The following is a 12,912-nucleotide window of genomic DNA, read 5'->3' on the forward strand; positions in this document are numbered from 1 at the left end:
GCTGAGCCACCTCTCCAACCTCATGAATATAAACTCTTAGGAGGTTTTTCTAGTGTGTTAATAAAACAATTAAAAGTATTTATAAATGTATGTGATTTATGCCTCTGTGTATATGTGTGTCTGTGTGTGTGTCTGTGTGTGTGTCTGTGTGTGTGTGTCTGTGTATGTGTGTGTGCCTGTGTGTGTGTCTGTGTGTGTGTCTGTGTGTGTGTGTGTCTGTGTATGTGTGTCTGTGTGTGTGTCTGTGTGTGTCTGTGTGTGTGTATCTGTGTGTGTGTCTGTGTGTGTGTGTCTGTGTGTGTCTGTGTGTCTGTGTGTGTCTGTGTGTGTGTGTGTGAGTGTGTGTGTGTGTGTGTGTGTGTGTGTGTGTGTGTATGTACACAGAGGGAGATGTCGGCTGCTCTTGCTCTGTCATTCATTGAAGGATCTGGAGATAGGCTGGCAGCCAGCAAACCATAGCAATCCTCCTGTCTCCACTCCTCACAGCTCTGGTGCTACAGGCATGCATTGTCGCTATGCATATGACCGGCTCTGTATGTGGGTGCTGGGGACTCAAACTTAGATCCTCATGCTTGTAGAGCAAGCCTTCTTACCCCCGAGCCATCTCCCCATCTCTAAGGTGCTTTATTTATTTGTTTGTTTGCTTGCTTTTACTTATCGAGACAAGGTCTAGATACATCACCCTGACTCTCTGTAACTCAGTATGTAGTTAAAGCCTGGCCTCGAACTCACAGAGAGCCTCCTGCCTCTGCCCCCAGAGTGCTGGTATTATAGGCATGTGCCACCATACCCAGCTAGAGATGGTTAATTTTTTAAAAATAATTCAGTCCTTTAAAAAAGGACCTCTGAGCCGGGCGTGGCGGCGCACGCCTTTAATCCCAGCACTCGGGAGGCAGAGGCAGGCAGATTTCTGAGTTCGAGGCCAGCCTGGTCTACAAAGTGAGTTCCAGGACAGCCAGGGCTATAAAGAGAAACCCTGCCTCGAAAAACAAACAAACAGACAGACAGGACCTCTGAAACCTTGTTAACTGAGAAGGTGGTGGTTATTGTATGTCAGCCCAGAACAGTGATTCATAAGATGACAACACCAGCCATAGACAGTGTGGGAGGGGAGTGTGCCCTTCCAGAGGTGCTCTGTGAAGCCTGACGCACACCCGTGCCCACAGGAGAAAGGTGGAAGTTTCAGAAGTTTCAGGACACTGGCTTTGCTCTCACTGCCCTGCCCCCCACAAGCCAACCTCCTCTGGATTAGTTTATCTAAAATTAAATAATGCTAAAACATGTTTCATAACTGCTCCTGGGATGGCAAAGCCATGTGATGGAATCAGCAGTCCTTTGGGCCTCAGTTTCCTTAACAATAAGGTGAGAGCAGAAGTCCCTGCCTCTTAGTTTCCTGGGGGGAGACTAAATCTGAGTTGCCAATGACTTAGAGTCTGCAAAACACTAGAGAGGATTTATTGAGATGACATTAGAAGGAGACGGTAAAATGTTGTATGGCTTTGTTTAAATGAGGGACCTAGAGAAGACATAATCCACAGAAACAGGAAGTGAAATGGGAGTGCAAGGGGCTGGGGGAGGGGCACAGACAGCTGTGCCTCATGGGTGTGGCTGCAATTGAGGGAGATGAAAAGGGTCTGTGGATGGACGGTGGCGATGGCTGCACAATACAGCAAGACTGGACCTAAGGCCACTGCCCCACATGCTGAAAATGATTAAAATGGTAACATTAGTGCCATATATATAGTTACATATAACATTGTACATATCACCACTTAAATTAATAAGTACCAACAAAAGACAAGACATATATGCATATATATATTCATAAATACAAAATAAGGAATGAGGGTGATTTTGGAGCAGATGGACAGACCGGCTCCTTTAAGAGACAGGTGCAATGATTCAACAGAACACGTAGAGACAAGGGAGTGAGTGCCCACAGGCCTGAGGAAGAGGGAAGAACAGAGAGCCTGCCCTTCTAGAAGCATCCCTAAAAGCATGTTCTTTCTTCTCTGGCCATCACGAAGCATTCTGGCTATTGGTTGCTTTTAAGCAGCTATCTCGGTATCTCCCCTGTGCACCATTTGTTCAGTTAAGTATTTACTCAGGGCTTATCAGTGCCAGGCAGCACTGTGAATGTAAGCATATAGCTTACAGTATGTACAGACACACATGTGCACACATGGACATATCCCCAGAGAGAGATACGGGCTCTTGGGGCCCAGTAGCATCTCTGGGGATCTTAACGGCTGGCACCTAGACAGCACTCACTATGCACCGGGTGCTGCTCTAGGCATACTGTAAATAGAGTTTCATTTGTGTACTCGTCTTGATAATGTTCGAGGCAACTATGATAGCCCCGTGTAACAATGTGGGATGTGGGGATCAGGCCCGGTGAGGCCACAGAGCTTGTTCACTCAGTAGCAGAGCCAGGATGGACAGCTGTGGCTCACCCCGGGACATCAGCGAACTCAGAGGAAGGACGCACGAAGGCAGGAACAGGGAGGATCCAGCCTCTGTCTGTATTTTCAGAGAAGTGTGGCAGAGTGTGTGGCCTGGGGGAGAGCAGAAGGCTTGGAGGAAGGGATATGCAGACACCCAGCAGGGCAGGGCTGGATTATGGACTTTGTGATGACAGCAGATTGAAAAGAGAGAGCTCTGGTGTCTTGAAAAGAGGAACTGCTCTATTTGGGTAGCTTCCTGGGTGTAAGGGAAAAGCAATGTCAAAAGTTCAGGCCTGGGGCGCCTTCCAGACCCAATGCCACTAACAGGGATAGGGCGGGGTGGCAGGAAGGAGACAGACTTGAGCGTGCTCTGCCTCAGTGGACTATACAATCTGTTTCCTTCACACATGCACAAAGACTGATGGGAAATCGAGTGTTCACACATAGAACGCCACCGGCCTAACCAGCCCTGGGAGGGCACACAGGTCCCCCCCCAAGCCCCTCCCCCTCCGCCTACCTTTGTCCTGCTCCGCGGCCTCACTCAGTTCAGGGAGCTTGAACCCCACCAGGTTCTGGTTTCTCATCAGGATGTGTTCCTTGGTGAGAGGAAGAAGGAACACAGTTCAGGTGACGACACAGGGCGGTATCCTGAGGTACTAAGAACTTAGGGGACATTAAGGTCCCCTAGATACGAATGCAGCTGTTCTAGAAGTAATTCTTGATGGTCTCACTGCTGGGAGCAGCCTCCTACCCTGCCCTTCTGTGTAAGTGACAGTCCTTCCTCAATGATCTTTGTGGCACCTCCAGACAAATGAAGCCTGAGAGTCACTGCTTGGGGGACTGAGCATGCAGAGCAAGGTTGGGGGTGCTGGAGGACCCAATAAGCTACCCTTGCTCCAAGCCAATCCATGTCAGACTAGGGCCCTCTCGGGATGTCTGGGTGATATCCTGGTTCCTGGTGACATCCAAGGGTTCTCAGTCTCCCAAGTCACTTGAGCGACTGGCCTCTGGGCTAGGGGAAAGAAAAGGGATAACAAAGAGTGCCCAGGCCATGGCAACAGAATTCAGGCCATGCCCTCGATATATACTTGGCAAGCCAGAGGTCCACAGTCCCTCAGCTACCAGCACACTGGGCAGGGTACAGAGCAGGTCTCGGTGCCACACCAGCTGGTAGCATGAACTTCCAGGTTCTCTGCGACTTCCCTTGCCGGGAGAGAGTGAGTGACCTGCAGGGATGTGGAGAGTTCTGAGGGAGTGGCCTACTCTCCCTGCCTCTAAAGTCTATGAAGCTGAATCTCCAGTTGTCTGCCCCCTTTGTCCTCACTTGCCTCCAGGGATATGAGATGTGGACCACTTTAGGTGGCTCTGCCCAGCCTTGTTTTAAGCTACCAGGTACCTTGGGCCTTGTATTGGAGGGTGGGAGTTCTGTGTAAATTGTTCATCTTTCTAAGCCTCCAGCCCAGAACATCACAGAAGACCAAGACTATCATCTATCTATCTATCTATCTATCTATCTATCTATCTATCTATCTATCTATCTATCTATCATCTACCTATCATCTATATATCAAGTTATCCTCTATCTATATATCTATATGTCAATCTATCATCTATCTATCTCTGACTGGCTTCAAATTTCCAATATAGCTGAACATGACTTTGAATTTCTGATCCTCCTGCCTCTACCTCTCTGGTCCTGGAATTACAGTTACCACCACACATTGTTTTATGTGACTCTGGGAACCTAAGGCTTTGTGCATGTTAGTAGAACACTACTGACTGAGCCACTTCCTCTCTGAAGCTCTCTGAACAGCCCAGTGGCCTGTAACAATGTGTCCTTGCTAGTAGATACTCTCACTAGATACTCTCATTGGAGCTGGAGTGTTACTGGTCCTCACTTCCTTGCCCTTACTGCCTTAATAGAAAAGCCTGGGGACTTTGTCCTATCCCAGGCCCTAATCCCTAGACCCACAGTCTCCTTGACCTGGATTGAGGTTGGCCACCTAAGAAAGAAGGGACTGGATCAGGACCTTCGATCCAGTTAAGCCCCCCTCTATTTTACACCCTGATCTCTCCTCTACCCCTCCACATCTGGATATTCTCAATCACAGACTATATAGCAGGGCAGCCCCCTGCCTGAATATGATTCCTAGTTTGATGACTAATGGATGTTGGGGACACCATGGACACTTGAAGAAATTCACCATAGAGGAGCATCCCCAATGGCCATTGTCATAGTGGTGCTTGGGTCTAAGGCCCTTGGTTAACAGGTACCAAGAGGGCAGGATGGATGACATTACAAAGGGAAAGCCCACTTATCCTGGTTTTGCCCAATTCTAGGCATGACCAGATAGTCCATCAGAAGTTCCTTCACCAGGTCTAGCGGGAGGAGGAAGACAGCTTAGGATAAGGAGTCCATGTGGCTAACTTCTCTTGAACTGTGGTCACTGTATTTCAGGGGACTTCTATACATTAACAGGAGCAAAAGGCACCCGAAGCTGGTGCTATGGGGTGTAACACTGATGGGACTGGCTTCTAGGGGTCAAGAAGTTTGGGATTTCATGAGGTCAGAGCTGTCTTGTCCCAGGGCCCAGCTTGAGTGCCAACGCCCGTAGCTCAGGGGGTTCTGGCATGCATACACTGATCCTCAGGGCAGGAACCCACCTCCCGGAGCTTGGTCAGCTTCTGCATGCGCACCGGCTGCACTTGTATCTGGAAGTCTTTGAGCCCAGGTGGCTTGGCTGGCTTGGCTTTGCCTGGAAACCGCTTCTCTTCCTCTGCCAGGGGCAGCTTAGCGAGCACCTTCTGCAGCAGGGGACCGGGTTCTTCAGGGCTGCTGTCCCAGGAGACCCCCCGAATCAGGGGGGGCCGGGACACAGGGGACCTCAGCTCAGCCTTGGAGCCAGCCTTGGGTCCCATAGGCTCTCCAGCAGAGCCCTGCCCCAGGGAATGTGGGGAGACCGTTCCTCCTGAGCCCTGGGCTGTGGTTCTGGGCAGAGGGTTGCCTTCCCGGGCTGTCTTCAGGAGCTGCCTCCCCAGCTCCATCTCAGCAGGGCCAGGCTGGGGGCTGTTCAGAGCCATTTTCCCACTGATGCTTGCTCCAGAAGCCTGAGCCATGGGCGTGGCCTCCACGTGCTGAAGGGGATCAAAGTTTTCCTTTTGTTCTACTGTAAGTTCCTTGGTTTTCTCCACTGTGGGAGAGCGAGGAGCCAGTCTGCCTTGAGACACTTTTCTCTGGTCATTCTGCTTCAGGTCAGCTAGCCCTTTGGAGACATTCTGAAAGAAACAAGCTAGAGTTCAGACCCGGAGGTAGGCTGAGAAGACTCAGACCTTAACAACAGCCTATTTATGAGTATGCAAAAGGACCTGTCATACCTCTTTACCCCTCAGAGTTCCATCTCATAAGACAGAGGAGTCTTCTGCTGACACCAGAACCCACCCTCTACTCACATCCAGGTCCTGCTAGGCTTCTGAGACCACATTCCCCACATTCAGTGAGCAAAGCACAAACTCACAGGCTCTCCGGGGCAAGGCGAGGAGACCCCGTCCTCATGTCCCTTTTGCTGAAAAAGGAGAAAAACACAAGTTGGTAACAGTAGGAAGAGGCCTGCACCCTTCTTGAAGCTTAGCACGGTGTAAATGCCTCCCCTCCCCCTAATCCAGGGGTTACAGAGGGTCCAGACATGGTAGGGATAAGAGATCCAATGGCAGAGAAATGGCATGCCCACGTATTGTTACCTGTGGTGGTGCTCCTGGCAGAGGGGACTGAGGGCCACTGCATATGTCCAAACCTGCAATGGGCCAGGACAGGTAAGTGATGCTCATCACCTGCCTAGTGCCCTGCTTGTCACTTTAACAGCACACAAACACCTACACACACACACACACACACACACACATATACACCAACATACACACACACACACCCCAACACACACACTCACACACACACATACAACAACAACAACACACACACACAAGATCTGGCAGCCAAAAAAACTGATGTTGCTCACATGCCAGCACTGAAACACCATAGAAACCAAATAAGGAAACTGAGTCATGGGGGCCCTGGAGGTCTGATGACCAGGAAGCATCTGTGAGTGTAGGATCCCGGGCTTAGCTTCCAGCACTGACAAAGGCAGACTGTGGACTCCATTGCCTGAGGGTGTGGCTCTGGACACAACCCAGAAAGGAAGAGACCGACATACATACTGGGCTTGGAGATGCAGCTCAGTGGTTGAGTTCTGACCTAGCGTGTGTGGACCTAAGTTCAAATCCCAGCACTACAGAACAGACAAAACTCATAGTGGTCCAAACAAAAGGATTCAAAATAAATGTGACGACTTCTCTCCGAGCAAAAAGCAGCCATTAGAGTCTGCTTCCCATCACCTAAGTCCTATCCTCGCTCAGCCTGTCCATCTGCCCTCTCCCCGCCAGGAGGGGCGGGGTCAGCCTCACCTGGTGATGTGGAGATGGTGAGGGAGCAGCTCCTGGAGGATGCAGGAGAAGCCCCAGAGCTGAGGTTTGGAGAAACAGCTATGGAAAAAAAAAAAACCGCCAATTGGCTAGCATTCGTGAAGAGCTAGGACTTCTGCTACCAAATGGATCGTTCTCTCAGGGAGATTTCACCCCTGGGAACCGAGACTGCCTTGTCAAGGTCAGGGGCTGATCTGAACCACCATATAAGATTCTTATTATACCCCAACTTTTGATACAGCCAGACCAGCAGAGGGATCCTCAAGTAATTTCTAAGACATGGGATCACATTCCTTAACCTGGTGGGCCTGGCCTCAGAGAACTTTCCAGAATCTGAGGACCTGGCATTGCTTGACAGGAAGAGCATGCCAGGCTGTACTTTCTAGATGCCATAGAGCCCGTCTGATTTCCAACACTCTCCTTGTCCTCCAAGGCCATTTAGACTTCTTTAAAACCTGCTACATCCTTGCACTCAGGAAGAAGAAGGACCACAGCACAGGATCCTTGTCTCTCCTCCAGAGTTCCTGGGACCTTGGATACCAAGCCCAGGGAGCCCAGGATGGCCTTCTCAGATCTTGGCTGGGGAGATGCCCACCACAGACAGGGTCATCATAGGAAGGATGAGGATGTTAGACAGACTCTGTCATGCGAGATTATGCAAGGGTCAGTGTGTATGGGAATTGCACAGGGTTTCTCTGCACTAGAGCTAAGGACATAGCAGTTCAATTAATAACATGAGCATCGTGTGGAATGGCATTTGTCCACACATAGGGAAGTCCCAAATGGTCGCGCATAGGGCCTGAAAGCAAAACATGGGAGAGTTCTCAGGGGTAGAGTTGAGTAGGTGTTTTAGAACTCTGGAAGCTGAGCACAAAGGCTTCCTGAAGGGGTCATCTCTGCAAGGCTTGGGCCATTTAGAACCTGGAGGCCAAGGGGACAGGCCAGTTGAAGCCTGCCCTCTTGGAAAGAAGGTTGTTCTGCAGCTGAAGCTTGGTCCTTCCCTCCCTCCCCTCAGTCCAGCCTTAGAGGGGCTCAGGGTAACTATCTTCCTACTGCTGGTCCTCCCCTACCTGATGGGGAGTCTCCGAGGCTGCTCCTTGATTTCCTCCCACGGCGGGTCAGGAACCGCTCACTCACCAACTTGGCTTCTTCCAGAAGTGCCAGGTTTTTTTTCTTGTCCTCTTCTGAGATGCTGATGTCCGGCAGCTGGTCATTCACCAGGTCAATGACATGCCCCGAGGGGTCTGCAGAGTGAGAATGAGCTCCCAGTGAGAGTCACCTCATCTCAGAGGCCTCTTCCAGAAGTAGCTCTTCATTTTCACGGGGTGGGGGTGGGGGGCTCTGGATCACCATTAAGTGATTCAGGGGGAGCGAGCCATCCCCACTCACAACTCTGCTTCAGGAAGCAAGGCTGAGTAGTAGTGGGTCCCAAGCCAGCTTTGACCGGTTGAGCAATGCCATCTAGGCAGCCACAGGGATCAGATAGGGATGACCACATGAGGCTAGTGAGAAGAAGTTTTGGGAAATGAGAGGGAAGAAGGGTGTCACAGATAAGACAGAGGCTTGGAGGTGCAGCCGACCATTTGTTCCCATGAATAGAAGGTCTTCCCAAGAAGAGAGCTCATATATGAAATGAGATGAGAGATGGAACAGTACAATAACTAATAACCCAAATTAAGTACCTGGACCCAGCAATACCTGAAACCATTGACCCTGAAGGAAGAGCAGACAATGATGGAGGAAGACTAACAGAAGGCAGAGGTGGGGGAAGAATTCTATTATTTTGGAGTAAGTTATTATGAATTGGGGCTTTATAGTTTTCAGTGCTCATGACACATACACACAGCATAGCATCTGGTTGCTACAGTACTGTAGGTGGTTCCTACTTCCCACCAAGTCTCCTTTTCCACCAAGAGTGCCATCCCTCCCTCCTGTGTGTCTGTCTCTTTAAGGTGAAACTCAAATACCACTTCCTCTGGAATACCTGTACATCTTTTCTCTTCCCTAGGGAGAAGTGGGCCCCTTCTTACCTTGGCTTCCTAAGATCTTTCATGAAGGCCATTTATCAATTCTATCTACTCATTTCCCAACCTCCTTATAAAGTGTAATCAACACCGAATACAAAGCCCAAGTCTATGTGGCCCGATCCTTCAGTGGTCTAAAAAGGTGTGAAAATCCTGAGTAGAAACCATCAGGAATCCTAGCCAACAGCCTTTCACATGGGCACACTCCCTCCTGGCTGGGCACACTCCCTCCTGGCTGGGCACACTCCCTGGCTGTGCCCATACAGCCGTAGGACTCTGGTCTTTGAGCCCAGTGCTGAACATCACTCAGCTGATCACTGAGCATCATTTCTGTCTGCTCTGACTTCATCCTCCTCTTCTTTCTGACACTGAAACTAGACATCATTTCTTCTGAACCCAAACATGGAGAGGCTGATCTCCTCTATTATTTGGACTTGGGGAGAGAGAAAGGAGCCAACTCATGCTTGCTGCTCAAGCACATGTTCATATTGACCCAGCCCTTACCCACAGAAGTCAGCGAAGCAGTGGAGACCTTCAGGTGTCGGTGGGAAAGCCTCCGGTGAGGGCTGGGAGCCCTGAAAGACAGACCATGGTCATCCTGTTAGGAAATCTACTCAGAGATGGACAAATGAGATGACTGTACAGACTCTCAGGGTCACCCCAGAGCATCATCTATGGCACACACAAGGGTCCTCTGACTGTCACCTTGGGAGCATGTTAGATGGTTGAATTCCCAGGCTGTACCCCAGTCTCCCACATCAGAGCCCCTGGGAGGACTAATGGCTCAACAAGTCACTACGCCATTCTGCTGCCCACTCAAGCTATCCAAGCCCACTCTCAAGGGATGGAACCTTACTTACTACAGGAGTTACTCTCTATAAGGACCCGGACTTTAGAGCTATCTTGTGGGAGCCTTACCAAACATACATGGGGGGTCTGGTAGAGACACAGATAATCTGTTTTTGAAAGAGAAAATAAAAGCACAGTTTCACTGCCCTGCAAAACACGGAGCTCCTTTTAACGACGTATTTTAATTATATATGTGTGTGCCTGTGTGTGCAGATGCATATGGAGGCGAGAGGCATCAGGTTCTCCTGGGACTGGAGTTACAGGTGCTTGGGAGTCACCTGATTTGGGTAGTGAGAACCAGTCTCAGGTCCTCTGCAAGAGCAGTGTGTGCTCTTGACTACTGAGTCAACTCTCCAGCCCCATGAAGCTGCCTTATGTCTGACTTAACCCTTTTATTTGGCTTTTTCCACCCCCTCTCACATTGATTATGCAAGTATATTCATTTCTTATATCCTCCTTGGTATTCACTCTGCTCTTAATTAACAGATGAAGATGCTCACTCTGTCCTATGATAATTACCCTCTTACATGTGGTGTTGCCTGTCAACCCCAGGCCTTGTTGCACTTGCTAGGCAAGCACCTTCCCACTGACCTGTATCCCCAGCCCCGAGGATTATCTTTTAAACTTATTAAAAGTGATATCTAGACAACCTTATTCCAGCTAGATCAATTCACGGACCCCTGGTGAGGGGAACAGGGGCAGTGACATCCCTGTGATGGTGATGCACTGTCCCTCCCAAAGGTTCCATGAGGGACCTGCTTTGGCCACAACAGGATCCTATAGTTAAAGATCCACACCTTCCAGGCTTCTGTGGGAATTCCTGGGCTGATATTATGGAAGGTTTTCATGCTATGATGTCTTTGATTTTCTTAAAATCTAGCAGTGTGTACAGGGCCAAATCCAAGAGTAAGAACAACATTTTGGGAAAGAAGATAATGGTGAAAAAATCCTAGGTTCTCTTTCCCATTTTGAAAAACTGCTTGATAATGTGGACTTTTATTTTTGAGATAAAGTTTCTTGTATCCCAGGGTGGATTTGAACCCCTCATATAACCAAGGATGACCTTGCACTTCTGATCCTCTTGCTTCCTCATGATTTCTGGGGTTACAGGTGTGCCCCCACCATGCCCAGGTTAGGTGATACTGAGAATCAAACCCAAGACCTAACACAAACTTAGCAAGAAGTACTCTACAAACTAAGCCATATCCCCAGCCCTCTTTGACAGCATCTTCATCGATAAAGTGATTCAGAGAAAAAGAAAGAAGAAAGTGTTTCTAGAAATGCAGCTATTTGATCCCCACAAAGCATTGCTCGTCCGCCTGGGCTGCATACCTGTTGACTAGGTTTTTGTCAGTCTCTCCTTCAGGTGAACTGGCATCCCCCGTCAGGACGATTGTGGGAGGGCTGGGAAATGGTCCTGCAGAGGGAGAGTCCTGGTGGTTTCGAGCAAAACACAAATGGAGTTAGGCCTGGGCTGAGTTGGGGACATGCAGGGCCTGGAACTGCGGCATTTCCAACAGTGTGACTCCCAAGGCCATTGTCACAGGTCACCAACTCTGTATGTTGGTTTGTCTGTTTCAGCTTCATTAAGATATAACTCAGAAATGGAAATCACATATATTCAAAGTGTGATATTTGCTGTGAGTGTAGAGTGTGACATGGCTACAGATGAATTAATGAACATACTGACTAACTCAGTTTCCCTCTCCCTCTCCCTCTCCCTCTCTGTCTCTCCCCATCCCTCCCCGCCTTTCTCCCTACATGTGGGGGTATGTGCTGCCATGTGGGTGCCAGGAATCAAAGCCATGCTCTTAACTGCTGAGCCATCTCCCCAGCCCCTTGTTTCCTGCTTTTGGAACAGCCCTTTAAACCAGCACTTCTTAGAGCCCGTGGTGGAGCTTTAACAAATTCCCAGCATACATTGGTGCTGAAAAAGATTTTATTTTAATTCATTGACACTCTGACTACTTTCCAAAGCAATCAACAAGAACCAAGTGCTTGGCTCCCACTCATTTTCTTACAACTGAGTAATAAGAAATCCCAGGTTCATGTTTCTGCATAGGAACTGTGGTCCAAAGGATTCTAGCCTGGCCTGTTCCACTCATTCAGGCCTATGGACCCAAACACTTCTGCTGTGGCCTCTCAGGTGGTTCAGCCTGGCCTGCCTTACTGGAGTACAAGACATTGAGCTTTGGAATCTCTCTGACTCTCTTGTTCTTGCTCACGTGTGACTCTTGCCATGGGAAGGCTGAAATTCATTTTTCTACCCACAGTTCTATCACAGTTTTTTACCATGCCTGTGGTGGAGTTTTCACAAACTCCCAGCATGCACTGGTGCTGAAAGGGAGACTTTATTTTAATTCATTGACACTCTGACTACTTTCCAAATCAATCAACAAGAAAATTCAGCTAGAGAAACCTGAAAGCATAAAAATTCGGAGCTGATGGCTGTGAGTGCCCCTACGAGATAAAATGAGCACTTCCTCCCTCTAGTGGCCTATGGTTGGCACTAGGCTAAGCTGTTTGTCCTCACACCCTGTGGAGCTGTGACCCCTCTAGGACTGGCTTTGAGAAGTGCTGGCTTAAAGGCCTGTTCCAGAGCTTCATTCATTTCACCTCTCCAAGGACAGAAAAAGAGAATGAATCTTGAGACTGGACACCTGTACACATAAAACTAAATTTTACAGAAAGAGAGAAAAAACTGAGTTAACTTCTTTCTCCACCTCTTGTCCTCTCTCCTGGCCTTTACTTCACACATCACACACTCTGAACATCCACTTGTGTACCTTCCTGCCCAAGCCCTCCTTAGCCATCGCTTTATCTCTCCGTGTAGCCATTCATACATCTATCCACCAATGCATGCATTTATTTGTGTCTGTTCTCATCCACCCATCTCTATGGATCTACATAAATGCTTGTGTTCGTTCATGTCTCTTCCCCTGCCCACCTATTTATCCATATCCCTGTCTCTCCCTCACATTCATCCAACCCTCTCTCTAAACATCTTCTTTATCCATCAGTAAATTCATCCATAAACTCTTTCCCTGGATATCCATTGATTTATCCATTCATACATCTCTTATCCATTTATCTGCCTGTTCATCCCTTTCTGTCTCCCT

At 48.9% G+C, this 12,912-nt stretch overlaps 1 protein-coding gene across 8 annotated transcripts in view; it reads right to left on the reverse strand.

Annotated features, from left to right (window-relative positions):
• The window catches only part of Mrvi1 (MRV integration site 1), a 114,653-nt gene that overhangs the window by 50,096 nt on the left and 51,645 nt on the right, over window positions 1-12,912 (reverse strand). For 5 of the 8 annotated variants that reach the window (XR_869664.3, NM_194464.3, NM_010826.5 and 2 more), the window contains 8 exons: window positions 11,126-11,226; window positions 9,449-9,519; window positions 7,991-8,164; window positions 6,903-6,980; window positions 6,183-6,235; window positions 5,960-6,007; window positions 5,109-5,720; window positions 2,962-3,040 (listed from right to left, as the gene is read on the reverse strand). Coding sequence is in view for 7 of the 8 variants with exons in the window: in NM_194464.3 (NP_919446.2) it covers window positions 2,962-3,040; window positions 5,109-5,720; window positions 5,960-6,007; window positions 6,183-6,235; window positions 6,903-6,980; window positions 7,991-8,164; window positions 9,449-9,519; window positions 11,126-11,226 (1,216 nt within the window). In the remaining variant the exon portion in view is untranslated. Of the gene's footprint in view, window positions 1-1,369; window positions 1,703-2,961; window positions 3,041-5,108; window positions 5,721-5,959; window positions 6,008-6,182; window positions 6,236-6,902; window positions 6,981-7,990; window positions 8,165-9,448; window positions 9,520-11,125; window positions 11,227-12,912 lie in introns of those variants that run through there. The other 3 variants (XM_011241687.3, XM_006507418.4, XM_011241686.1) reach the window with 3 other exon arrangements.

The sequence above is a fragment of the Mus musculus genome, chromosome 7 (assembly GCF_000001635.26).
Source record: "Mus musculus strain C57BL/6J chromosome 7, GRCm38.p6 C57BL/6J".
Classification (NCBI taxonomy): Eukaryota; Metazoa; Chordata; class Mammalia; order Rodentia; family Muridae; genus Mus; species Mus musculus.